The sequence below is a fragment of the Apostichopus japonicus genome, chromosome 16 (genome assembly GCF_037975245.1).
Source record: "Apostichopus japonicus isolate 1M-3 chromosome 16, ASM3797524v1, whole genome shotgun sequence".
Lineage (NCBI taxonomy): Eukaryota > Metazoa > Echinodermata > Holothuroidea > Aspidochirotida > Stichopodidae > Apostichopus > Apostichopus japonicus.
Genome location: NC_092576.1, coordinates 40,157,434 through 40,185,045, shown reverse-complemented (window position 1 = coordinate 40,185,045; position 27,612 = coordinate 40,157,434). Strand labels below are relative to the sequence as shown.

Here is a 27,612-nt window from a genome sequence, read left to right as displayed (position 1 = left end):
ATACTCATAGCTAGTACAGTAGCTACTGTTCATGTTCCACAACCGTGCATCAGTAACTACTGCGCTGTGTTCGTAACACGGTAACATGTGTTCCAGGTGGCACAGTAATTTCTGCAAGTGTTTTCTTACTGCAAATTTAAAAATTTAAAAGTTTAATTTTTAAAGTTTACAATTTTAAATTTTAAAATATTTAAAAATTTAAAAAAATTATGATTTTTTTTTTAAATTACTGCAAATTTTCACCTGTCGGACTCGTAGTTCAACGTGTAACAGCTTTACAGTAATTACTGTGCCAACTGTATTACATGTTACCGTGTTGCGAACACAGCGCAGTAGTTACTGATGCACGGTTGTGGAACATGAACAGTAGTTACTGTACTAGCTATGAGTATCGGGTGGCGTAACACATGTTGGTACTGCTGGTGAACAACGACCACCGAAAGCCTCGGTATCAGTAAGGCCCACACCACCACCGTTGAGAAGAATTGGGGGGGGGGGAGAAGCTTCAAGGAGCGTTAGAACTGTTTGGAATTTTGTATATTCACTGTAAAAACCTTGACGGAGGGACTAATGAATATAGGTATATTTACTGTGCATATGCTGTTGTAATGTAAACAAAACATTAGTTTATATAAAAGAGCTTGCCAATACCAAGAAGGTAAGGTGTAAAGTACAGGTGATTGGGTGAGGCGTTAGCGTAAGCTTGGGGAGGGTGAGAGTATTATAGGGGGGTTGGCCACCCGATAGAAGATACGATTGAAAGGGCGAGGAATGGACTGGTGTTTAAGTTCAATAAGAAATTCAAACTAATTTGTTTCTCATTTTTAGTGTATTGCTTTTGTACAAGTTTCAATTGATGCGCATACTAATAAGCCTTTCATTATACCTTGGTCCAGTTACAGCAACAACTGAGTTGTCGAATATGATGTAGATGCACAACAGCTACAACGTATCACTCCAGAAGAGCACTTGACTTGTATGAAGACTATGACTTTGATATAAAACCGTTGTTATAGCCTGCAAAATATTATAATTATGCGCAAATGAAAATTTAACAAAACGTCAACAATCAGTCATATCGCTCACATTCAAAGCATTATATTATATATTCCTATACAAAGGCATGTATGGATTTATTCAGATATCAAAAGTCCAGTAGAACTCATCAAAATTATTCCAAATGTCAAAGCAAAGTACACTGTATCTAGAATGACCTTATTTGTATCTGTGCATTCTTTAGTTCAAAACCTTTCCAACAACACATATGTTCTTATAGAAAAAGTGATTTGATTTTGAGTATTTAACATTTGTAAATAACTTGATAATGACATGGTCCTTTGCAGGATAAGGGCTAACAATACCAAAGACATTTACATATACTTACGAAAACCTTCTGGTAATTGTTGAAATGGTACATCGTCGTTGCAACGAATGGAAGCAGATATTTTGGTTAACTTGAAGTAAACGTTTCTATGGTTTTGACGTAACTTTTTCGACAATCATATGATACTTTTTGCACAAAATTGTAAGACTGTTTTGGAAAGAAATCTCGGACAGGTCCTCGATGCGATACTCGACAGAATGACTATAACTCAATGTTCTTTAACTGGAATTACTCTAAAAAGTTTATTTAGAACTGTGAATAAGATTAACAAGGCTTATTTTCTGTTTTCCTGTTACTTATTAACTAAAGAATGGCTGATGATGAAAGTTTCAAAAGAAACGTTGGTCATACGTCTGTCTAGGGCGATGGACTCACAATGATTGACACTCCACGATGGTTCCATAATACACTCATAATAAAGTAAACAAGATCCAGTTTGACACAGTTAAAACCTAACAACTACTTTGCATACAACTTATAAAATAGACGTCGCTACACAATTAAGCACATAACAGATGGCAAATGCATGTTTGATGCAGAGGAATGTGACACAGAAATTTCTACTGCCGATGTAGGAAAGGTTTTTATTCACAACAACATGACGCAATATCATGGAATATTAAAGAATACAATTGAAAATAATTATAGCATTTTCTTCTGTAGTAAGAGCACTGGATTGATGTTAAAGGAATTGTCTGGTGGAAGATTTTTATACATTGTCCTTGTAGTTATTTTTTTTTTCTTTCTAACCATGTAAAAATTGTATCCATTCGACGTTTTTGTCTTGTAGAAATCTGGTTTTCAAATTCACCAGTTTCTCACCAAAAGTACCGTTTGTTCGAACGCATCAATATGGTGATTGACGTAGTGCTTGCAAATAGGCAAAACAGGCGACTTGAAGATAGCCCTCCCATTTCCGCAACAAATACACTCTCACATTTGTACTCGCACAGGTGACCGCCTTTTACATATTACGTACCTATCGCAAACGTTACAGCCTACCATGTTCAGTTGGTATACATGTAGCGTTGCACATGATATACTCTCACACAAACCACAGTTCATAAACTGTTCTTCGAAATCGCTGACATGAAATTCACGGATCAAATTAACAGTAAAAGGAAACTTGAAAAATATTCGTAACACCGAAAGATGAAACTTGGCGGAATCGATGTCAGAGCAGAATGTAGCACCGAGAAGCTTAGGCTTCGCAGAACTGTCCGATTGCAAACTCTAGAGTAGCCTACATGCGATAATTTTTCGCGTTGGAGCTGGATAGCGCGATGTATAAACAACGAAGAGTCTGCTCTTAAAATTTATCTTGCGTTACACAAAAACCACGAAACCACCGATCTACTTCATAGATGGAGTACGGCTTAAGGAGTTTTTGAAAACATATCTAATTTTAAGAAATTTCACCGCATATTAATGAAGACATTTATCTGTATACAAACGCGGTTTTTGTTGTGATGACCGTATAGGTACTGTGCGAAGGGTCGGGTATGTCGCAATCTGCATTAGCATAGCTGACGTCACGTTCTGTACTGTTTAAATCGTATTTGAAATGTCTATCCTTAACGGTTAAAAGATCGTTTCTCTGTCAAACGCAACATTAGCATTCTCATACTTTGACAACATGTTTGGAAAATTATTTATCGTTTTTTAAGGTAACTTCTTTGGGCCACCAGACAATCCTTTTAAGAAAGCTGGAGAACCAGACTGATATCAGCACATAAATGGAAATTTGATCAGTTCTATATAAATGCTTCTTCTTACAAAATACGATGAACACAATAAACATAAAGTCAATCGACAAATTAAATTGTTAAAGTGTTACCTCACTCTCTTTTCTCGAGTGACGTTCGGGTGGTAATTCAAGGCACACCGATACATGCCAGTTTTGCACAGTGCACAGACACGCACCTAACACCTTTGAACAAACCCGAATATTAAAACTAACATAATTTTTGTTTTGTGACAATTCCTATTAAGTGATGTTTAACTCATGAATTGATTGAACATCACTAATAGAGATAAATTTCCTAAAACTGTTACAATTCGTAACGAAGCGAACATTGAAAACATTAAACCATTTGCAATAACTAAAAACAAAAAATTGTCTCTTTACAAGCCATATTTATAGACGTAAGAAGCAATATTTTTCATTGTTATCACCCACTGGTACACTTAAAGTAATATATGATAACATATGTTTAGACCATGGATAACCGAGTCCATAATCCGTGCCTTAATTTGCCAGTTTTCGTTCATACATATCAGTTGGTTTGTGAACGATGATGCAGTCAGCGCTGGAGACCTACCGCATCTTGACATATTATTTTAAGTAAACTCAGTCGTACAAAAACGAACAGTATTCCTTTAACGTGTATTTGTTTCCTACTTCTACAGTTGTCTTCGTATGAATGAAATAAAATGCGTTCATACTTATATAGTACGTATCAGATGTTAAGTTCATTGGAGGTGCAATGTATCGTTAGGATGTAATTATATTATGTTCCGTAAATTTCCAGACCTTCCCACACGACAAGGGACATATTCGCAAGAGTCGATTATATGTCAATATACATTAGATTGTAGGGTTATTGTCAGCTCAAATTGCGATACAGTAAACAAGTATAGAAACAATCTGATATTGTGTTATATGTTATAAGCCATTAAATAAAAACTTGCTGCTGGGCTTGAATGTATTATACATGTGCCCTTTTGCTGCCAGTTGGTATGGCCCTGTGTATTGTATATTGTGTTCACCATATGCACTTAATAGAACATGTTTGCTCTCTGAACTTCCATGTAGTAGCTTCTGCTATAACTAATATGGGAGATGTATAAGTGACAAAAGATAATGAAACTGGTTTGGTTATACCTCTCTAAATATTTATTTTCCGCAGCCAAGTCTTCCTCAGTGTTGTAGTGACTTTTCTACTGTTAATGATGTGCATTATTTTACTAGTGGAGCGTGAGCCATTACAATCATGACTACACAGATAAAGACTACATTTCTCTAACTATACGGCGCTCCCTGAACCACCGTGCTGATTTATTTTTGTAACGATTGACGATCAAGTAGGTTGCGATTTTAATTGAAACATGTCACTACTCATTTTCACACATCGTCCATGATTAATTATTACCTTTCAAATATGGTCGTTGCTCGTATACGAGATATCCGTTTTAAGGAAAACAAATCTTCAGAAGTTAGAAGGAACTATAGGAACTTAATATCATCAATACCGTATCGGTGTTACTTAACATGTTATACTGTTTTACAAACAATAATATTGTTGATGTGATGAACATTATCTATCCTTGTTATCCGTAACTTCTAACAACAACTAAAGCAGTGTGTCATGTTGTTTTACATGCATGGTGATGTTAGGAAACTTTGTTGATGCGTGATTGGGGAACAGTCTAGGCAGATTTTTTGAGCTTTTTATCTTTTCAAACCGAATTCATTTTTAAAAATAGGACCATTTTGAAGTTCAAACATGGGTATGGTACTCTGAGCTGCTGAAAAATCTTAAAACAAATAATAAGTAACCACCAAAAATTAATCATGAAATAACATGACAATACAACACACAGGCAAATAATATTTTTCTTCATTTTCGTTACAACGACATCCATTATGCTCATTATGATTCATCTTCTATTTGTTAATTTCAAGAACGTCCCTTTGACTTAAGAAACTTGTATAATTTCTTTTTTGGAACTGTCCCTATAAACTGCACACTATACTCAGACGTCATTTTCATAAGACCAAGCAATTGAATTAAGGGATTTTTAAATGCTGACAAATATTTTGTCAATGGTAGCATGTCACGGGCCAGTTTGCTGTGGAAATAATGTCAAACTCAAACTCAATAATCCCAATGCATTTACAGATGCGATGGACCTCTAGCAGCCAGCGCTTTTGTAACACATGTACCTTTGTCATGTACCTTTGACTAAGACCGCCTGAATATTATATATTAATAACACATGAGCTCCTTGGCAAAAACAATTTATAACTCAATGTATAAATGAGTGTTTCATTTTATTTATTGAAGGTATGTAATCACACAGAATGATAATCTTGATGAGGTGTTGAATGTCGCTATCAAGGCCTTATATAACTACTTCTTAGAGACTGCGATTGGTAAAACAGTCATACTGTATGTATGTAATGTTTACTATTATAATGCAACAGAATCCTCAAAGTAGTAAACAAGGAATCACAGAAATAGCCTCTTACCATTACAAAAAGTTATAACACAACGAATAGTGTCCACCGGATTCAGCTGCAATTGCAGTAGGGATTATTAGTGAGAGAAAATAAGATCGTGATACGGATCTGATGCTGTTTACTGGATGTTGAAAAGTTTGGTATATGCAGTACATAATAAAGGTATTTCACAGAAATAGCAAAATCAGTCTTATTTAAATTGCAAGCGTTGTAACTTTAGTTAACTTCAACTTTTCACTTTATATGTAATCAGTGTACATTTCTTCCGGTTTTTGCTTTCCTATACATTATTGTAACGCCTTTAACGACAACATGATCATCCGATATACTAACCTCATTTCCATACCTACATGTATATATTACCTCATTCTATTCCACCAAACAAGGCTCGCTACATCTTCATTTCTCGCTTTTCATCCTCTACTCTATATATTCGTGTTCACCAGGTACGGCATATTTACTTTTGGATTGTTACACCTTAGTTTTCGGGATTTTGAAAGTTTGTTGAGTTTAGAAAATGCTTTCAGAGCTTTCCGTGCTGCCTATGTGTGAGAGATAATGTTTTTTTTTATCAATATATTGCAACTTCTACTTCTTGTTACATTTCAATTAGCACATATATATATCTTAGCCTACAGTTTGTTTTAACCTGCAAGTATATGTATTTTCTTTTTAAATGTACTGGGAAGTTTTTCAACTTGATTCATATAACACTTCAGGTCATCCAATACATCATAAAGGAAATAATTCAGCGTAGAGGTTACTCATTTTATTGATGGAATGATCCATCACTTATTTACTTTACATAACACAAGTTTTTTTTCCATCTCTTTTATTGACATTTATACAAATAAACATGATAATTTTGTGAGTTCTTTAATATTACAATACAACTCAATCATTGCAAAACAATTTAATATTTTCTTATCTTTAGTTTGAATAGTACATAACAATAAAAATACATACAGTGCAGCCGCAGAGACAAAATGTACAATAATATATTCAACTATAAAAATCGCGACTCGCATAACAATGAGAAGCAAAACATTTCGAAGAAGAAATACTAAACAGAAAACCAAACAAGCAAAGAGACCCTATAAAAAGAGCGCTATTTGCAAATGAAATCCTTCTTACTAAATGCAGTTTTAAACTCTTGAAGGGAGATCGGAGGGTTAGGCTTATTCTTACATGGATAATATTCAATTTGTAAGTTAAACTTAAATTAGTTACGAAATCTATACCCTTGGCAATACTACCCAAAGTTTTCTGTTGAAATATGAAATATTTTGCATGAAAAATTGAAAAGTTGTAGGGATATTTGAGAGTAAGTTTATAATAAAAAAACCGTCTTTTTTGAAAAACAAAACTGCCTACCAAATAGTGCCTGCTCAACATCAATAATGAAATTAGAGGTAACTTTACATTCCCAGAAAATATGTTCTAGTCTTTCATATTTTTCTCCACAAAAAGTAGGACTTTCCTCCTTCCCCATTCAATATAAAAGATAATTAGTGCCAATGATTCTATGAATGAAACGAAACTGGAAGTATTGAAGCTTACTTTCTCTAAGAGATTTAAATGGAATAATAAAAATATTTTACCATAGTATGTCGTTAAGATTTAAAATAGAAACTGCCCTTGGAGGAGAGACAACATTTTGAATTAAAATGTTGTAAATAAAACGTGATAAGGACGGATAACCATGAATCCTACCGAACAATGATCCCTCCCTATTCTCATTAAGATTGTTATCTACTTCTTGTTTTCATTCACCAAGAATGGCAAGAATAAACTGTAATGTTACAAAAAGGAGCAACGTAAATTAAACTTACTCTTAAAAAGCTGAAAACTCAATAGTTCTTTGTTATCATTAAAGAGGTCTTTTATACAAACAATACTTACCATGATTCATAAAATGTAATCGAATTATTTATTTTAATATTATAATTATTGCATAAGATCTGCTTCTTATAAGAACCACTTAGGACGCAGAAATTACATCTTGCCCAAGCATGACAAATTTCGTCAATGAAAACATTGCCGGTTTTTACGTCATCTTTATGAAAATTACATTGAAAAAGGAAGGACCCACCATATTTTCTTAGATAAAAATCAAACAACTTAGCCCAATGACATAAAAACGACATAACAATTTACCCATGTGCACTTCAAGCTATGGATAAAGCTAGACATATGAGTAACATTTAAACCACCTTTAGCAATAGGATATATCAGAGTACTACGCTTAACCTTATCCGGCTGGCCAGACCAAATAAATTGAACAAAATTGACTTGAGGCTCTTAATAAATGAAGAGGGGGGTTAGGAAGAACTTGAAAAAAAAGGAACACTTATTGAGAAAGGGCAAAAGAGTTGATCAACGTTATCTTACCGGTAGGAGTAAGGTCGCGATGTGACCACATATGAAGAATGCCTTTAAGACGTGAGAGTCGGGGAATAAAATTAAGCTGGGAAAGAGTTTTATCTCCCCTCTTCAAAGAAACACTCGACACAGTAATTGGACCAGTTGTCCATTTAAAGGATAACATGTCGAAAAAGTTTGGTTTTCTCCTTATAAAAGGACCCGAGGGATAAATAAAAGTGTTGTCATTGTTTACACTTAACCCTGAAGTACTCTCAAGAAGCTTAAAAATTGTAACTATTTCAACCTAAGAGGCTTCACTCCCCTCAAGGAAAAGCGTCGTGTCGTCAGCATACTCTAGAATACGAATTTCATTGTTGTCAATTGTAATACCTTTAATAACTTGATTACTCCAAATTTTTAATGCCAAAACCTAGGCACATAAATTAAAAATGTACGGGCTTAATGGGCAACCCTGTCTAACTCCCCTGAAAATAGGGAACGAATGGCAAGAAAAACCATTGTTACACACGCAAGCAGTGGCGTTGAGATATAAAGTACGAATCCAGTGAGCAAAGTCATTCCCGAACTCGAAAAGAACTAGGAGTTTTAAACACAAATTCCAATTCTAACTTATCAAACGCTTTCTCAAAATCAACAAACACTAAGCACCCTTGAGTCGAAATGGTATCCGTATAATCAATCGCATCTAAAATACAACGAATATTTTCTCCTATGAAGCGACCTTTCATAAACCCCTTTTGATTCGGATCGATTATTTTATTGATGACATGTTAAATTATAAAGCTAGGGCCTTCGAACAAATTTATAGTCTACGTTAAGCATACGCAAGTTTGATGAACTTATGTCATGTCTGGAAATTTCACCTCAACTTGAAGTCTTCGGATGAGCTATTTGACCTAGCGTGCAAATGTCCTTCAAAGGTGCATTTCTTGCTAACTATAAAACCTCATAACTTCAGGTTATCGGTAACGACATGAAGAGAGTTTCTAGTAAATATGAGAACTCATTCCACAATGACCGATTTAATAACCACCTTATAAATGTCATGGCTAAAAGCTATTGTAAAATCTTGAAATATACATTAACCAGATATAAAGTGAAATTCATTAATTGTTGGTAAGTGCATTATTCATGTTAATTGTTGCTCATTTGTGAATGAATCCTTTGGTGAAGCTTTACTTTTTAGAGCTTCACAACGAACAGTGCATGTCATATCGGATTCAATGAATTACTATTAAAGCGTTGGACTAAATATTCAATACAATTTATAGCAGGTTAGCTTCGAGTTAGCTGAACAATTTACCTTAAGGCAACATACAACTATATCATTGCGAAACGGAAAGTCTGAGTATGGCACGGAAATCTGTTATTACATGTTTCAGCTTTAATTGCAGTGTTTGGGTTAAATGACCATGTTTTAATGGAAAACAATACATTAAAAGGTTTCAAATAGCATTACATTTTTCTTTTCTGAGAATTTTAAACAGTTAGCGAAAGTGAATATTTACTTCGTATTCGCTATCGCCCTTCAAAATGCAGAAAAGGTAGAACACAATTAGTAATGTACTTCCTTATTCTAAGTCACAAGTGTAAGTGGTGAAATGGAGTAAACAGGATCATATCCTGGTTTTAATTGTTAAATCGTTTCGTTTTACATTTCGAAAATCGTGGGAAGTGAAATTGCTTTCAGGCTTTACGAAACATATGTGTGTTGCAGTTTGCAGTAGGTAAGGCGATACGAATGTGACTTTCTGAGTATTCCTTTATATATTAAATATATTTGTCTATATAAGGTATACACGAAATCCGCTAGTTATGACACTAAGGGCTTATACAATTATGCTGCGAGTTACTAGTACGTAAGCATAACATTTCATTCGTGATCTATTTGAGATACATACTGTATGTGAAAACGCAAAGCAAACCAAATAAAGCCAAAGAAAGTATCACCATCATGCATATAGGTGTTGTCACTACTCAGTGTTGAGCCTAATTATTCCAGGAATACTTCGAGTAAGATAATACAGTTGGAAATATTAGACAAGGAATATCGTTAACGTAGTCCTAAATAACACGAGATCGGTGATTAGTCGTAGCAATGGTTTAGTATATTCATATGCAGACTACACTTCACAAAACTTTCTTATAATGAAGAAAAACATAATATTAAACTAATTAAGATCTTCTGAAAGTCATTTCCTTGTTCAGTCATAACTATATCAAACTAGGACACAGCATATACGCATGATAATATCCAGACTTACATTTCCACTGCGTTTTCTTCATCGTTGCGTTTACTTACTGTATTGTCATATCAACTAGACCTCTAGGCCTACCACAACACAAATTAGCATGAAAACAGGAATCCTCCGGCATTAATGAGAGTAAAAACTGTGATATGCCAAGTAATCGGTTTATTGGAATAATACCCTCTATATTGCCAATGGAGGTTTGGGCAATATCTCCATTATAATTGCACAATGCAACAACAACAACAAAACATTTCTACTATCATATGAAACAGTCAATCTATTTTCGTTGCTCTTCTCTCAATTTAATTTTAAAGAGTAGTTCCACCCATTGGTATGTATGATTCGGAAAGTGGTATTTCATAGAAACTGTTTTCTATTAAAGTTTCAAAAATCTGTGAACATGAACAGAAATTACATGATTATATTAAAAGTTGTTTCTTAGTTCTGAAATTCTTGACTTAATTACAATCAATTGGCTCGTTGTAGGTTTCATTTTCGAATTCGAGTTTTCTGTTCGAGAAAAGACTTTACATATTAACTTAAACTTTTTGAAAGTACATTGGCTCCGACGGTTTCGTAGAAAAAATGCAAGTTTGCAACGTTTTGTATTTAAAGCATTAGAAAATCAACTCTACGTTGTGTGTCTTCTGGTCCTTTAAAATAAATATATATTTTAGTCGGGGATTTCACTTACTGCTTTGAATGATTCTTTAAGTTGATGAATTGAAGGTCTAAGAGAACATTCTTGACGCCAACAATGAAATAACACCAAGTTTCTGCCAAAAGAAATGTAGAATGAAACCTACTCTGTACACAATTACTATGCAACAGTGATATGATTATCGACGTTTGGAATAGAAACAATGTTTGCGAAAGTATAAGAGGTTATCCTAAAATAAAACATACAAACTGTTTAACAATAAAACATATATCAATTTTAATTGATATCTTAACACTCTGCTATTAAGATGTAAGACAATATTTAAGTTATCCTATTCATACATTTAGTGTCCGTTCACTTAAATATTAACATGCCATTTCATCCATTAGATCTGTGACAAGCGTTTGGTTGAACCAAATGATAATTATAATGTTTCACTACTGTTTGTTTGCGTTAAATTCATTGAGGTAAATGAATCTGGAGGATTCATGTCAATTGGGTGCGCGCGTACCATGTATGGAGGGTCATGTGATGTGTTCCAGGGTGGTACCAAACTGATATTTCTCTGTAGCAGTTCGGGAATAGTGTTAGTGACTTCGTAAAGATTTGCACCAAGACGGATCGGACATGGGAACTAACGGCATAAGGAGGTACTGGTACTTCAGGCCTTCGAAATAGTGCTAATATGCTAACGTTCAACCTTATTCTCTTGAATGAAGGCAGGCCTTCTACATAATAGATCTTACTTATTAATACAGCTCCAGGGTCAAGCTTTGTCTCATATGGCCTAACGTTATTACTACTTGCTATAAGTGAATGTAGAAATGGGAAATGTGGGGAAATGTTTAGTTCAGTGCAACCACGGAATTCGCCATGGAACAGAGCCTAATGCTGCTCGACGGGAATATAGCTATCACGTTAGGCTACAGGCACGGTTATTGCTAGGTAACGGGTGTCGTCTGCTGCTCAAAGCACGCAAACACATTTACGCACTAGTTGGGTGAAATCATCATGCGTAATAGGGAGAGTAGTATATTAGTACCACCCTGGAACACATCACATGACCCTCCATACATGGTACGCGCGTACGCGCGTATTTACTGTGTGATAGTTTCTCCAGATTGATTAAACTCGTGGTTAAATTGCTTATCTGGTAGTAGTGGTTTTGTAACTATTACATATTGTTAAAGTACCATTATCATGCATGGTTCTTTTATTGACAATACTGGTCTACTAACTTTGCTGAAAAAGAGAATGATCTTCATTGATTTGTCGTATTTCCATGTGAATTATAACAATAATTCACAGGCATGATAATAAATTTGATGAATAAATGATAAACGATTGACATTATATTAAGTCAATTTTGTGGGTAAATTATACCTCAGCTGTAAGTATCTTTGAGGCCAATTCAACGTCGGTGCTTTAACATCTTGGCCGGGTTTTCTATCTTCATCTACTGGAAATGGATGTTCTCCTTCGGGAAAAATTCAGAGAAGTTATAACAATGCTAGCTATTTTCAGATACATTTCATTTTATGTGATAGTGTTTTGTACATTAAAAAAGGGAAAAAAAACGTTAGCAATAACTTTGTTAATTGTAATACACAGGAACTAAACAAATACAGCGCTCATTGCAGTACAATGTTTCTCTAACCCACATTATTTTCCATATTAAGATACTATTAGCATGAACGTTACTATCTAGATTGCATGTAATATTTTAGGTCGATTTTTCAAACGATGTTATTATCGATAACCTTACAATAAGTCATGACACTATGAAAATACGAGCAAGACACCTTTCCAAAATTGCTACGGTCATTTGTAATTTCACCTTAACCAAATGTTAATCGAAGAATTGTTGTCTTTCTTACATGCACAAATGGTAGTAACACTATATTATGATAACGATCATGCTATATATATATATATATATGACTCATAAACATATTATATGTGTACACTTTATTTACCCCTTGATAAGATCTCCCATATTACTACAGCTGTGGACCACACATCACTCTCTGGAGTGTATTCATTACGGAAGAAAGATTCAGGAGGAAACTGATTTAAGGAGACAGTATTTATCTGGCAAAAATATGAAATTTGAAAAGCTGTTACTATGACTGACTGTTTCGTTCATATTGGCAGCATGGTATATTTACAAACATGGAGAAGTAAATATTTAGGTGTTATTTGCTTTACATTTGATCATTTTTCTTGTTTGTAGAAAAAAATGAAAACCACCGTTAACAATCAGAGACAACCAAGATGGAACGTGATAACCATTAGTCGTTAATAAACATGTCACCTGCAATAACATATGTTTGTTTATGATGGAACGGAAATACTGATTAACTCTAATGAAACGTTCTGTTTGGTGACACTTTATTTGAAAATGTTATTTCGTTTCATAAATGAGGTGAAAATATTTTATGAAAGTAAATATCAAACAAGCTATAGCTAGAAATACATTAGACGTTCGAAATTGCTATTAGAAAAACTATCACCTGTGTTTTCTTTAGAGCTACTATCTTCGACGCATCTTCAGCAAGACAGAAATCATATAATTTACAGATTCCTTCCTTTGTGTATAGAACCTTCTTAGTTGATAGACCCGGATGTAAAAACTGTTAAAGTAAATTGGACCAGATATGAATAACAAATCTGATATCGATCTTTCAAAGATAAGATAATACACAAAGAATTAATACAAACAATGAACTATTTTAACAGTAGAATGATGAACAAAGTCGGCTTGATGTGATCAGGGTGTGATGTATTATATTTTTTTAAACTTTTACGAATAGATTTTGGATTGTTGTCATCAGAAATTATTTCCAAGAGGTTATAAAATTCGTTTCCTTAAATTGTCATGTGGCATGTTTTGTTGATTCTGTTAGGCTGAATTATTAGTGCCCCAACTATCATACTTACGCAAGCGTGAGAGTAATCCATAAATATTGTGTTAATAATGATAATAATATTACAACATCTTTATATTTGGAAAACAATACTTATAAGCAACTATATTATTGATACATGAGTATACCACAAACTCACCCCATACGACTGCAAACATTCTATTCCTTCCACAATGGCAGTGATATGTTTCATTACATCCAGTACTAAAAATGGACTGCTATGTGAACTCGGGTCATGTGTAAGGCGGCTATCCAAAGTCTCACAGACATTATGTTCGGTAACGAGGTAAAGAGTGGCTGTAATGAAATCCTACTAGTGTGAAGCAGAATTGATGGTATAACATCGTGCAGCTCGAATGTTACGTGTACACATATCCATTGGCTATATAGGTATAGCCTACGTCAGAGAGGCTTTCCTATTCGTAATTGCATACAATGAATGATCCGATTATTCCATTTACTGGTGGTTGAAGTTTGCTTTAACTTCATTATCCTTGATTTTTGACACCACGTTAACACAATTGATAAAGTAACAAGTAGTGGTTTGTCCTAGGAAATGCCTCTTAATAAGTTGCTTTGTTCTAGACTTAGCAAAGGATCATCCTTCCTATGGTTCGGCGTTTGGCTGGCAATTTTATTGACTGTAGCGATTACTTATCAAATATAGATTTAAATTCAAAACCGTGATCATGGATATTTCAATAATTATAAAAGATGATCGGGAAATAAATAGTGATTTCAACATTTCTTTAGCCAGAAAATTTATCATTTTGTCATATGTTAACCAAAAATGCTTCAACAGAAAGTAGAATAGCGGTCTGTTATCTAAATCGTGTTCTACTTGACCGAAACAGTATATTCCTTATATGATATCACCAACAGCAACAAATATTGATGTGTAACTTAGGCCTCTACAAGGAGAGGATAACTTACTTTTGTCGACTGCTAGTCCCTCAATTCTCGTAAGACGATCGGTCGTAGGTAGATCAAGTGTACGTTTAACAAATGCATTCCAATTGATGATTTTTTTCTTTATCACTCCCTCTAAAGCAGAAAAATGGGGTTAAAAACTCAATATCTTTCGGGTCACATAGGATTTTAGCAAGAAAGGAACATTTCTATGTAAGGTAACTGACTTACAAATACACGAACTGCATGTGGTATTAAAATATATAAATTCACTGTTTACATTCCTAGCCGCAATACTTCAACACAAGCGGAAGGTTCTCGTTAACATTTTTACACTTGAAACACACGAGTGAACATAAAGGCTTTCAACAATCATGCTGCGACTTACCTGCGATTGTCGTCAGAAACGCGCATTTGTTGACGTCACTGGACATTCTTATAGTACCCATCCATCTATTGTATATTGTTCCGACCTTTATATTTAATAAGATGCTGAACTCACTCTCTTTAAATATTCTGTCCATCTTCCCTCTTTCCTCTGCCACAGAGTAATAATCTGTAGAGCAGAAGCGGACGTAAGAAGCAAAAACATGTTCATATTTGTTTAAAAATATGTAAAGGTTTATATAGGTAATAGGTAAAAACACAATAAGGTAGAATTGGAAAAGGCAGTGACAGAATATATCAACAGCGATATGCTTGTTTGTATTTAAATGTTGTTAAATACATATAACAATACAATAATATGTTAGCATTTATCATTAAGTTATGCACTGTGCCGCAATTAACATATTACGATAAAATCAACTTACTGCTTTCACTGCTACTAGAGTGGATGGAATTGCTTTCGTCGCTTGGAATACTTGGAAGATCTGATCTGATAAGAAATAAAGACATGAAGGAAAAGTGTCATCTCGTAACTTGTCCACATTAAAGAAGACGGTAACAAAGCTTATTAGAAGTATCTGAAGATACCTTCAACTCCTCAAAATCTAATTGAACAAACACATTTCTATTAAGAAAATAATTGAATATCATTAAATTCTTACAGTATGCACAATTACGGTTATGACACGGTAATTATAACCATATTGTTTACGTAATATGCCATATTAAATATAAATATAAATTATTAGGAATGCAGTAACATAAATTAATCAGCTCTTAAATTAACTCATTTAGCCACATACGCAGCTTTCTAAATTCACGCAAACAAGAACCACAACTTATATTCCAAATAGTATTAATTGCATTTGGCCAAAATATTTTAGTCCTTACTTCTGTTTGTTTTTGAAACTCCCTTGTAACGAATTCTGTAAAACTAAAGTAAAGACAGAAATGTAGCAGTGAAGAAGATATCAAGATAGTAACGATATGAATATGATACCTAATATATATATTTTTTTCACTTACGTGGTTGGTCAGCCGGTAAGGTGTTGAGGTGCAGTTGAGTTGTACCGCCGATGGTTGTATCTGCGTCTCTAAATAGATCATATGTATGATTGTTATTGCTGTGGAAAATCCAGTTCCCTAAAAATGTATCTTATCTATCAATATATCGGTCATTATTCAAAATCCGATTTGGATTTTGGGTGCTGGGAATACAATTTTAATAAAAAAAGGCCTCTTCAATGTAGAAAAAGTCGACAGCTTAGAAGTATGTAAACAATCATACACAAATAAATGGACAAAAAAGCCTTACGTTGACAAATTAACAGACGACGAAGCTGCAGAAAATATGGAAATATTAAAAGTGTCAATACGATAATTATTCTTCAATTATATGATCTTCAACGGATCTATAAGCAAACATTAAAATATGTCATTTTACACAACCTACAACCAGGTATCTACAGTCAATCTGGATAAATCATAAGACTACTTCAAATTGGTGGTCTTCATTTCTTTATTGTAAAGTTAACACATCCGCCATTTTCGTTCATGACAACTGAACTTAAGATATAGCATATCATATCGATTTTAAACAACTTAACTTACCTCTTATCTTCATTGTTATCTTATATGTACAGACAAACAAGAAACAGAGTAACAGAATAGCAATACTCAGTATGATCCATTGAAGATATCCTGTAAAGAAAGTTGATAATTTCCCAGATATCTTAAAAGTTTATGGAAACATGTTGATGCATCTACATATCATATACCAGTTAACATCCTCGAATACAATCATGGAACTGTTGGGCAGTAAACTATTTTCACATGATAGTGCATACTCTTATACAGAAAAAAAGACACAAAGAATTACGTCAGAGGTTCTTTTCACTCCTATTTCGGTATTTTACAGGAATAACTACGGCGGTAACAACGTGTGATTATTAAAGTAAGACAAAGCATACAGTATCAAGACTAGAGTGTTTATCAATAAATTCCACTCTGTATCAGTATTGCTACTGATCAACCATCCTTAATTAATCTATTGGCATTACGTAAATAACTGAATGAAAGAAAACCTGCATAAAGTGGTTCTGCCGTTGGTTTATCTGAAAGAAAATTAAGACCGTTTGGCGGTTAAAAACATATGATACTCTGTAGCTGGTGAATTTAAGCAAGAAGTAAAAGAAACGACACTTTGTAATAACCGACTTTGAAATTCAATGTAAAAGTGCTCAATTAGATGATAACTCAATGATCATTTCATAACGAAAACAACAAGGCAAAATATACAACAAACAAACCAACATAAATTAATATATGATATAGGTATCAACAAATTCAAAGCATTAAAGACATTATAGATCATCATTGATATAGCCTGGAATTGTTGGTTGTGTTGTCGACTCGTCTGAAGAAAAAACAGAGGATGATATGAGAATATGTTTCATATACTTTTGAACTATTTACATCACTTAAATTAAACAGATTGCGGGATAAGTGTTCTTCATCATCAGAATGGGTTATATGTATGGGAGGATATCTTGAGGAACGAAATTAACATTGAAATGTTGTAGACAGTTAAAATACAGTGCTATTATTCTAAGGGTGTACTTTTATACCATATTTTATTATACGTTAAACAATTGAAGTCCATCAATTAAACAGACTGACTGAACGACAGATGGTGTTGAATGTCACCCAATTTAACAACTTAAACATATTCTAATGTGTATTTCTTGTAAACCGGATACATCGGGAAATGGTATAAACACTCATTGTTAGGGTGTTTATTCCTCTTAGGCTATGAATGTGTAGATCTGTGTCTATGTAACGTGGTGAACGTTTTATTTTTAGCTTACCAGACAGAGTAACTGTGGTGGTGACAAATGTTGTGAGATCACATTCTCCGTCTCGTCGTTGTGTACTCGTACATGTGATATTCTCTTCTTTCAGCGGATTTATCAAAACGAACGATATTCTTCTGGACGTATTTGTGGTTAGTGCCATTTCAGTCACAACTTCATTGCGGTCATTGAATGATAACACTGCAGTAGGTCTTGCACCATCAGCATGACAAATGACTGTTAAATTCTCTCCAGCAGTAACATACATCTTCTCAGTTCTTTCTCCATTCAAAGTAATGTAAAGCTGTGGAAATACTTTCATCAGCAAAAGAAGCACATATGTAATATTATAATCTGCGCTCGTTTAATGTAGAATTAATATGATACTTGTATATTGTATTTGAATATTGAGCACAACAGACAGGAAAACAGATAATTCTCCAGTTTTGTAGGGAAACGTAAAACAATGAGATATTACTAAATATAATCAAGTGAACAGATGTTAACGCTATGGAAGTTAACAAAAATAATTTACAAAAAAACCTGTTTATAATACCGACTACTATTTGCTCTAACATTTACAAAGTTGCGGGAATTCAATTCAACAATATTTTGTTTGCCATCTCTTTGCTTCTTAGTGTGTTGTGATATATGATACTATTAACTTACCATAGGTATAGAGTGACACTGCCACATGGTACTCTGATGTTGTCACACTACTGCCATAGCATGAAATCGATTCATTTACTTGGGTTGGAATATAATCCAGCAGAGATTTTGAATGATATAGTGGTGTATCACCTTCTGTAACATGAGTCTGTGTATAAATCCTATCGCGATCATTTATAACCCAGGAAAGGTTCACCTTCGGCTTCGCGTCCCAGGCAAAGCACGTTATAACCGTCAGCTCATACTGGGGAACCCAGACGTAAGATTGATTAGGTGGAAATTCATTGATCTTCAGTGACAACCTTGGAGGTACTGCGTAAATTAAAGAAGTAAACATTTCTGTGAATGATTTGACAAAGAAGCCACTTTTTCCAAGTTTGAGAACTTGCGTCGCTGTTGTAAACCTGCACATGTTGACGCTCACCCCCCCCCCCCCCTTGCAATCACTCGGTTAGCAGCTTGGCTACGTTGAAAGTATATAACTGAGGATTTTTATGAGAAAATTTGCAGGAAGGTTGTCATTACGTTAAATTTGTTTAAACAATTTTGATAAATTATCTGTATTACCCTACGTGAGTTAAATTGCATCTACTCACAATACTAACACTAATGTAATACACATATACTCAGCTGTTGCTGTGTTGTTGGAACTAAAAAGGCCTTTGATGCAGTCAACCATGAGGTTCTTATACGTAAATTATCATATTATGGGATACGGGATGATAAGCTGACCTGGTTCTCTAATTGCATGACAAATAGAGAACAAATTACTATTATTGATGCGGTTAAATCTGATGCAAACCTGTTACAATTGGTTACCCTATGAATCGACATTAGGTCCACTATTGTTTCTCATTTTTATTAATGACCTTCCTACTGTAGTTTCGAATTGTAAGGTTTTTCTTAATACTGATGATGATGTCATCATGCATAGTTCAAGAAAAGGAATCAGATATTGAAAGTGTCATAACATTGAAAGTGTCATAAGTGTCTGAAAGCTGTTTCTGATTGGATGAACACTAATATGCTGATGCTAATGCTAATGCACCTAATGCTTCTTAAACCAAGGTTATGACGTTTGGTTCTTCTAAAATTATAAGAAAAAAACATGTTAATCCCCTGAATGTAAAGCTTGATGATGATATTCTTGGAAATATGTATTAATTAGATTCCTGGGTAGGTGGCTCGACCCGTTTCTTAAATGGAAATAAACATAATGGCGACATTACTGCAAAAATATCACAGAAACTGGATATTTTAAAAATACTTAGTTAATGTGTTGACCAGCATACACGTAATACTATGTACAACGCTCTAAGTGTACCCCATATTGATTATCGTTCTGACGTTTGGATAACAGCGACTAATAATTGGTTGACCAGGTTCAGGTTCTTCAAAATCGTGCAGCTACACTAGTCCTGTGGTGTGGGCTTCGGGATGTGCATGTTACATACATTCTTTTCTGAATGGCTAAATGTTCGTCAACGTGCATTATATTTCAGGAATATTCTAATGTATATATGTGTCCACGGCCTGGCTCTAGACTACCTTACTGGTAATACAATTCTACTGAGAGATAGCCATTCGTACAGAACTAGATCCAGCTGCTCTACTTATATTTTACTTGCTACTATTATATACGGGAATGGCAAAAGGTCCTTTAAATTTTCTGGAGGCAGGTCGTGGAACAGTCTTCCCAAATATTTGAAATGCTTGCCAAATGTTAATATTTTGAAACGCAATATGAAAACTTATATATTTTGTTTTGATGCTTGATATTTGTTAGTCTATCTTTTTGCCGTTTACCATTTTTCTACTGCATACTATTGAATATGTAATTTGTATTGAGGGCTCCTCTGGAAAGCAGTGCTTATGCACTGAACAGGACTACCCTCATTAAATATTGCAATAATAAAAATACAAATAAATTAGCTTTCGTATCATATCGAAAAAGTTATTTGGAAAATTACCGACTGACGTGACTACGCTTACACCCTCCCAATACATAACAGCATGTCAATGATCCAACACACCAATATATTAAAATGAAGCAAAAATTGACCCAATTTCCAAGATAATATTCAATCTGTTGTATTGATGTGTGTGTGTAATTATAGAGAGTCATGCAGCAAGAGAGAAACGTTCGCAAAACGGATATATCACCTTATAAAATGTAAACTAAATGAAAGCTGCAACTCAGAATGACCAAGGCACATGAACAAATGAAGCTTGTACGCGTTATTACTGGTAAATATAATAATTGAATTGCATGTAAGCCTCTCGACTTTACATTTTTTGGGGGAAATAGTCCTTGCTGTATAATTAATAACAGGGTAAAGTGTAACACCGTCTATAAACAATATGCCAACTATGCTTAGTCTATATCACATACGAAACATCCGAAACGAAAGCGCACAAAAACCCAACTTACTTGCACTTTAAGTTTCTCTTTCTTTTCTATCTAACCTTGATCATTTGTTTTTCGTATGAATACGCTACACGTGTTATAATATTGCGGTTTATAATGTCAAGACCCAGTCTGTAGTTATCAAAGAAACCGTTAATTTGTTTTTGCTTAACAAAAAAACAGTATGTCAACTAGTTCTCCGTCTGTGTCACATACGTAACTTTCCCAAAAATAGAGCAAGAAAACCCAATTTACTTGCAGTTTGAGCTTTTTTTTTACCTCGTTAGTTTTTGTTCGTATCATAAACAACATATGTTGTGATAATGCTTATACTTATAACTTATAGCTTCAAAACCCAGGTCTGTTTAAGGACGGCTTTAGTTATAAAAGAAACAGGTGTTTTATTTCTTTGTTATTTCTTAAAAAAACACAGAAATGATGTTCGTCTGTGTATATAATACAGCTTTTTTAATCATTATGTTGTAAGGTAATCTACAATGCCTTGAAGGTTAAATCACTCATGTTTAACATGATAAACAAGAAAAGATGCTTCGTTGAACACCATTCCCGTAATGAAAAAGTCCAGTCATACAATACGTCTATTTATATTCATTATCCTTGGAAGGGTAAGTCAAATATCGGTTTTAATTATTTAAGATACAGTCAACCCAGACATTTGAAATGTATTGTAATTTCTAAGATTGGAATTGATATATTTCTATACTGAATACAAATGGGTAAGAAAGTGTTTCTTGACCAATGTAAAGGACAGTATATGACTTTATTATAAATATTGTGACAGAGAGTAGTGTCATCCATTTTCCCATTTGACAAGAAATTACAAACAAAATTCATCATCACCATGCATACTTGTCTTGTCCCTACACAGTGTTGCGTCCACTGATTCAAGGAATACTACGAGTGAGAGAAAAACAGTTGAGAATAGTAGACAAGGAGTATCGTTAACGAAGACCTTAATAACACGAGATCGGTAAACAGTCTTAGCATTGCTTTTACATCTTAATGTGCACACTACATGTATTGAAAGCTATATTGTAGTAAAGAGGTACATCATGTGAAACTGATTACGATCTTCTGAAAGTCATTTCCTCGTTCAGTCATTACAATATCAATCTAGCACACAGCATATGCGCATTATACTATCCAGACTAAAAGAAAGATATTAATGACATATGTACGACAATGTAGTTACATGAGAACTGATTACATTATGAACTGATTACATTACGAACTATAAACCTATCAAAAGAGTATATTAATAATAAATACTGATTAAACTGGCAATAAAGACGACAATAAAGTGACATTATCTTACAGTAGGCATATTAGCTTATTTTCAAAATATTAACATCTTAAACCTTTTAATTCATGCATGTTGTTGTGAAATACGTTATATTTCTACTCCGTCAATATAAATTAAATCTGAATTATTTTTGTAACAATTTCTAATAGGAAAAACAGAATAATTCTATAATATTCCCATTGTGTGTGTATTCATATGACCATGTTTTTTCAAGTGAACTTCTTTTCTAACCGTACTTGATATTCCACAGAAAGATCGCATCGCAGAAAAAAAAAATTGTGTCCAAACTACTGTATTATTTATGTTGAAATAAAAACAGGCTTAGGACCATCAACAACTTCTGTATATACAGACTGATACAATTTATCATGTTAACTATCATCAAATAATTGGTAAGCGATACCATTTCTCATTCCCATGTATAGCAAACAATTTAGGCAGTTCGTGTTGAACGCAATTTGTCTTGACATTAAAAGGTATGAGCAAAAATAAAAAGCATAAACAAAAATGTATTGGGCTGGAATTAATATCCTCCGTGTTTTCATCCAGCAGATATTCCCATGCTTGTAGAACATTTGCATTCAGTGGGGAATTGGTACACGATGATGCATTGACTGTCTGGTAACATATTTTAAAATGGGGTACTTAACATTACACGTAAAATAGGAATTTTAAACGCATGTCGACTTCCAAAAGTGAGCATTTCGCTTGAATCACTTGAAGTGCTAAATCTCATTACAATCCTTTGAATTTCAAATCGTTATCCTTACATCGCAGCTTCTTTCTGATATATTTTCCAAGTTCTGATATTTAAAATAATTTTTATGTCGAAATACGATTCTTAACATCAATAAGCAACCAAATGTCTTTGTGCATTATTAATAGTACTGAATCTATTTTACATAAGCATAATTAAACATATAATAATACAATATAATGTCCCGTCGTCTTTTCGCAACATGTGAATTTGTTCTTACTTAATTTGTCACTAAATGTCTGAAATGACATAGAGCACGAAATCCCGATTTACGCTTCATTGCTTGCAGTTTTGGTTTAAAAAAAAAAAATATCCAATTCCCTCATTCGCTCTTCCTATCAACAATCGGATTTTATAAAAAAAAAAGTGGCCTATCGCTACAGAATAAAAACCTATTGTAGGACGTCCATAGTTTAAAATAAATGGTTTTAATTTGCTACTAATTTCATAATTTACATATTTTGTAACAATATGTTCATTTACATTTTTAAGTATACAAACTCGTTATTGATAAAATGTTCTTACCATAAGTTGTGTAGCTCAGATCCAGCTGTTGTTCTGAGTAATAGCTTAAACCGCTACTATGACACGAAATATTTCCTGTTTCTTTGGCTGTTCGTAGTGCAAACATTATCCTTGTGTCAAAAGTGCTGCCGTTCAAAATTGCATTGGTTGTAGTGTAGCTATCTGATGATGATAATTCTTCATTATCCACCGCAATAGATAGATTCACTGCAGGTCTGCCACCGGTAGCGTAACATGATACATGTATGGTTTTATTGTAAGGTATGTAAAGCGTATCTCCATTATCATGGTATGAACGCCCGTCTACAGTCATAGATAAAGTCGGGGGAACTGATGGTGACAAGAAAGAAGTTTAAAAGAAAGACGATATGTTAAGGAAATGCAACTAGACACTTAATATGATTTTAATTTATAGCACGAAACAAAGGAGGGATTTATTATTTAGAAACATGTTTTTCTCACTTGGCGATATATCATATCTGTTCATCGGTGAATGAATGAAACTAGTATGTATAGTCTACACTGTTTAACAAGGACAACCCGTCTCTTAAGCCAGCTACCCCCAGCCGCTCCATCCTCTCCTCTTCAGTAAGAAAAATACAAACAAAAAAGCAACCCTACAAAACGAAATTGGAATGATAGATCAGTAGTGGCCTTAGTGACATACGTGACAACACAAACTATTACTAACCTTCCACGTCTAAGAAAAACGTTAGCAAAGTCTCGTGGTTCTTGATGCATTCGTACTTTCCAATATTCAACAACGAGATCGGCTGGATGTATAATGACATATTTTGAAGCAAGTGCAAACTCTCGCTCAATTCCCTACGGAGCAATAGACCTTCTAAAAAGAGAATATCTTTTTGAAATTTCCATAAAATTGTGTTATCTTCCTCGGTGAGACCAACATTAAACAAAACAGATCCATGAAGCGCTTTTCGGTAAGTCAATACACCATCTGGCATTGTAGCATGGGCCATGTTAAGGATGACAAACACTTGGAAAGATACGTAGATAGTTGCTTCCATGTTAATTTTCTAAAATATTGTGTGATCCAAATATCATTGTCTTAGCATGGAATATAACAATGAGGATAATTCTAACAACGCGACATTTTATTAACGTATACAGTCACGTGTACTTACTAAGGTACGGATGCCGATAAATTGTCCCATAGAAATGATCTGAAACCAGCTTACAAAATGTACAGTCACTTCTTTATGACGCCACTTAACAATTATTGGCGATTTTTTACCCCGTTTAAGTATGATTTTATTCGGATCCATCTAGAAAGATACTTTTGAAGTACGAACAGTGGAATTTCTTTGAATAGAGTTAAACTTTTCAGGTGAAGTCACTGATCGTGGCTTGGTGTAAAGGACACAGTTAAACATTGGTACCTAATGTTGTTGTAATAAGAATAAATCGTCGAAATTCAGCTTTCCCCGCTACTTAAGAATTTTGTACGGCTGCCGAAGGTGGCTCCTTGAATTACTTTGATAATACATGTTGAGAGCATTAAACTAGTATGGTTTTCACAAGAACATCCAAGTCATAACTATTACTTTATGTCACCGAGACGACGCTCAATGAAGCTGAACAGGTGGTTGTATGTTTTAGCCCATTTATTCACACGCGTGGTTTGAACAAGACCATGTGAAAACTAGAAAGTAAAGATATCTAAACATCAATATACAAACATTGGTGAAATAAACATATGAATTGAACAAATCAATCATAACATAAAAATAACATAAAAATGCATTAAATTACTCCTTATAAAACAATGCACAAAAGGAAGAAATATAACAAATAACATTTGGCTGCATGAAATAAGACAGAGAAAGATTGGCGACAATTACATTCTTGATAATTAACTTACAATCGTTAAAGGGGCAAAACCAACAGCACGACAAACTGCGGTGAACAGGGGTTAACAGGGATTAACGGCGGCTTTCTGGGGTTAACGGCGGCTTTCTGGGGTTAACGGCGGCTTTCTGGGGAATGTACAGAACACCAACAAAGTATTAACCTCTGGCGATATATTCTACTCCAGATACTCTTACAAATAAGCAAACAACAAATACACAAAAAAGGCAATCAAAATAACAGGCACAAGCATACAGCAAAATCACATTAAAGGAAAATATCTATAATGAGATATTAAAAGAGATACACAATTACAAAACCAAGCCCCTTAATACTTGTATAAAACAATTAGAATACTTACATACTAAGGAACAGTGCTATAGGAGCACGTGCGACGCCTCTCTGAACCAGGAGAGGAATAAAGCATGTGTACTTCACAAAATACGCAAGTATACATCGATTACATAAATATGCAAATCGAGGAGGTGGAAATGAAAGGCAACTAGTAAATGGGCAGTATTGATCTCTGCCCGACCTCGACCAAGCGGAAATTTCCCTTTGGTCACGCTAAGCAAATAGCACACATCGGCAACGATGACACTCCCCCTACTGGAATACGTCATATTTAAGTACAACATTGCCTAGAATACCTAAAACACACCATCGATGTACATTAAACTCCAAACAGCTTTAGCAATCAAAATTGTGACGTAAAGCTTCTAAACCAAGTAAACAACTATAAAGCCTCACACACCTGACAGCTCAATAACGAAGATTAAAACAAAATGTATTTACATGGAATTTCAACGATAATGCTTGCAAACACTTAAGATGAGAATGCCGATTCAAGTAAAACAATCCTCTAGATCAACGGCCTTCCCTTAGTAACCCAAAAATCCTTCCTTACTATACCTAGCACCCACTCAATACCAACATGGGCGATACTGTGTGCGTCCTTAACAATAGACCCAGCAATAGGATGTCTACCAGATATTATACACGGGTGTTTGCTGTCAAACTCTTTCAAACGGCCACATACCCTGAGAAGCCCTTCACCATCTAGAAACGGAGTTAACGTTTTAAGGGAACTAGATGCTCTGACAGCCTTAACCTGACTTAACCTTTCTAACTCAGAACAGAAACTAGTAAACTGACTCTTACGGAGGAGTATATCTCCTGCTCGACGAACTTCTTGGACAGATAATCTGCCTAAAGGTTTCTGCTCCTTAAAAAATCGCACAAGACGCAAGAGCCACGCTAAACCTCTCTTCATTTTATACCATGAAGAATTATGATTCATTAGCCTACATACTGGCTCATCTGAATCTTCAGCAACACTTAACCCAGGAGGGGACACATGACCAGTAATAGTCGTATACCCCACGGTGACGTCAGTCCCTTTGACTTCAGGATCGTCATCCGTTAAGACGAGCGAATTAAGTTTAGCAGTTTGCCAATCATTTTTGTACCGACCCAATTTGTCAGGACCGTTAAACCATTAACTACTATTAAACTTTAAAAAGGAACAATTTCTAGTAACTAGATCAGCTGGGTTAGCGTTAGTTTCAATATGGAACCACTGTTGCGGGTAACTGAACTCCCTGATAAGACTAACCCTATTGCCAACGAAAACATGGAATCTTCTGCTATCATTGTGAATGTACTTCAAGACAATTTCCAAGTCTGTCCAAAAATACGACTTGGCAAATTCAAGAGCTAGCTCCCTTCTCAACAGAGAATCAACCTTCACGGCTAATACAGCAGCTTGCAGATCTAAACGAGGTATAGTACGTAGCTTTAAAGGAGAAACTTTACTCTTACCCATGACTAACTGTACATGAATTTCCCATTTCCTATTTACGCAACGTACATAACAGCAACATCCATAACCTTTAGAGCTAGCATCTGAAAAAATGGTGAAGTTCGATGAATGCATCATCAAAGGAACAAGGCTTTATACAACGAGGTATCCTCAGACGACTAACAGAAGACAACGACTGAGCCCAGGTGTCCCAAGCCCTTACAATATCATGGGGCATCTCTTCATCCCACGACAACCCA

At 34.5% G+C, this 27,612-nt stretch overlaps 1 protein-coding gene across 1 annotated transcript; it reads right to left on the bottom strand.

The window, feature by feature from the left end:
- Positions 1 to 10,393: 10,393 nt before the first annotated feature.
- Positions 10,394 to 24,751, bottom strand: LOC139982936 (uncharacterized). The gene is made up of 19 exons (XM_071996146.1): positions 24,374 to 24,751; positions 23,683 to 24,012; positions 18,670 to 18,981; positions 18,016 to 18,315; positions 17,535 to 17,564; positions 17,233 to 17,262; positions 16,760 to 16,849; positions 16,464 to 16,488; positions 16,175 to 16,242; positions 16,040 to 16,082; positions 15,574 to 15,638; positions 15,150 to 15,317; positions 14,786 to 14,896; positions 13,992 to 14,149; positions 13,439 to 13,558; positions 12,902 to 13,016; positions 12,309 to 12,402; positions 10,959 to 11,040; positions 10,394 to 10,656 (listed from the first exon to the last, which is right to left on the bottom strand). The coding sequence occupies exons 1-19, from the start codon at positions 24,708 to 24,710 to the stop codon at positions 10,573 to 10,575; spliced, it is 2,562 nt and encodes an 853-aa protein (XP_071852247.1). The 5' UTR covers positions 24,711 to 24,751; the 3' UTR covers positions 10,394 to 10,572.
- Between the last annotated feature and the right edge of the window lie 2,861 nt (positions 24,752 to 27,612).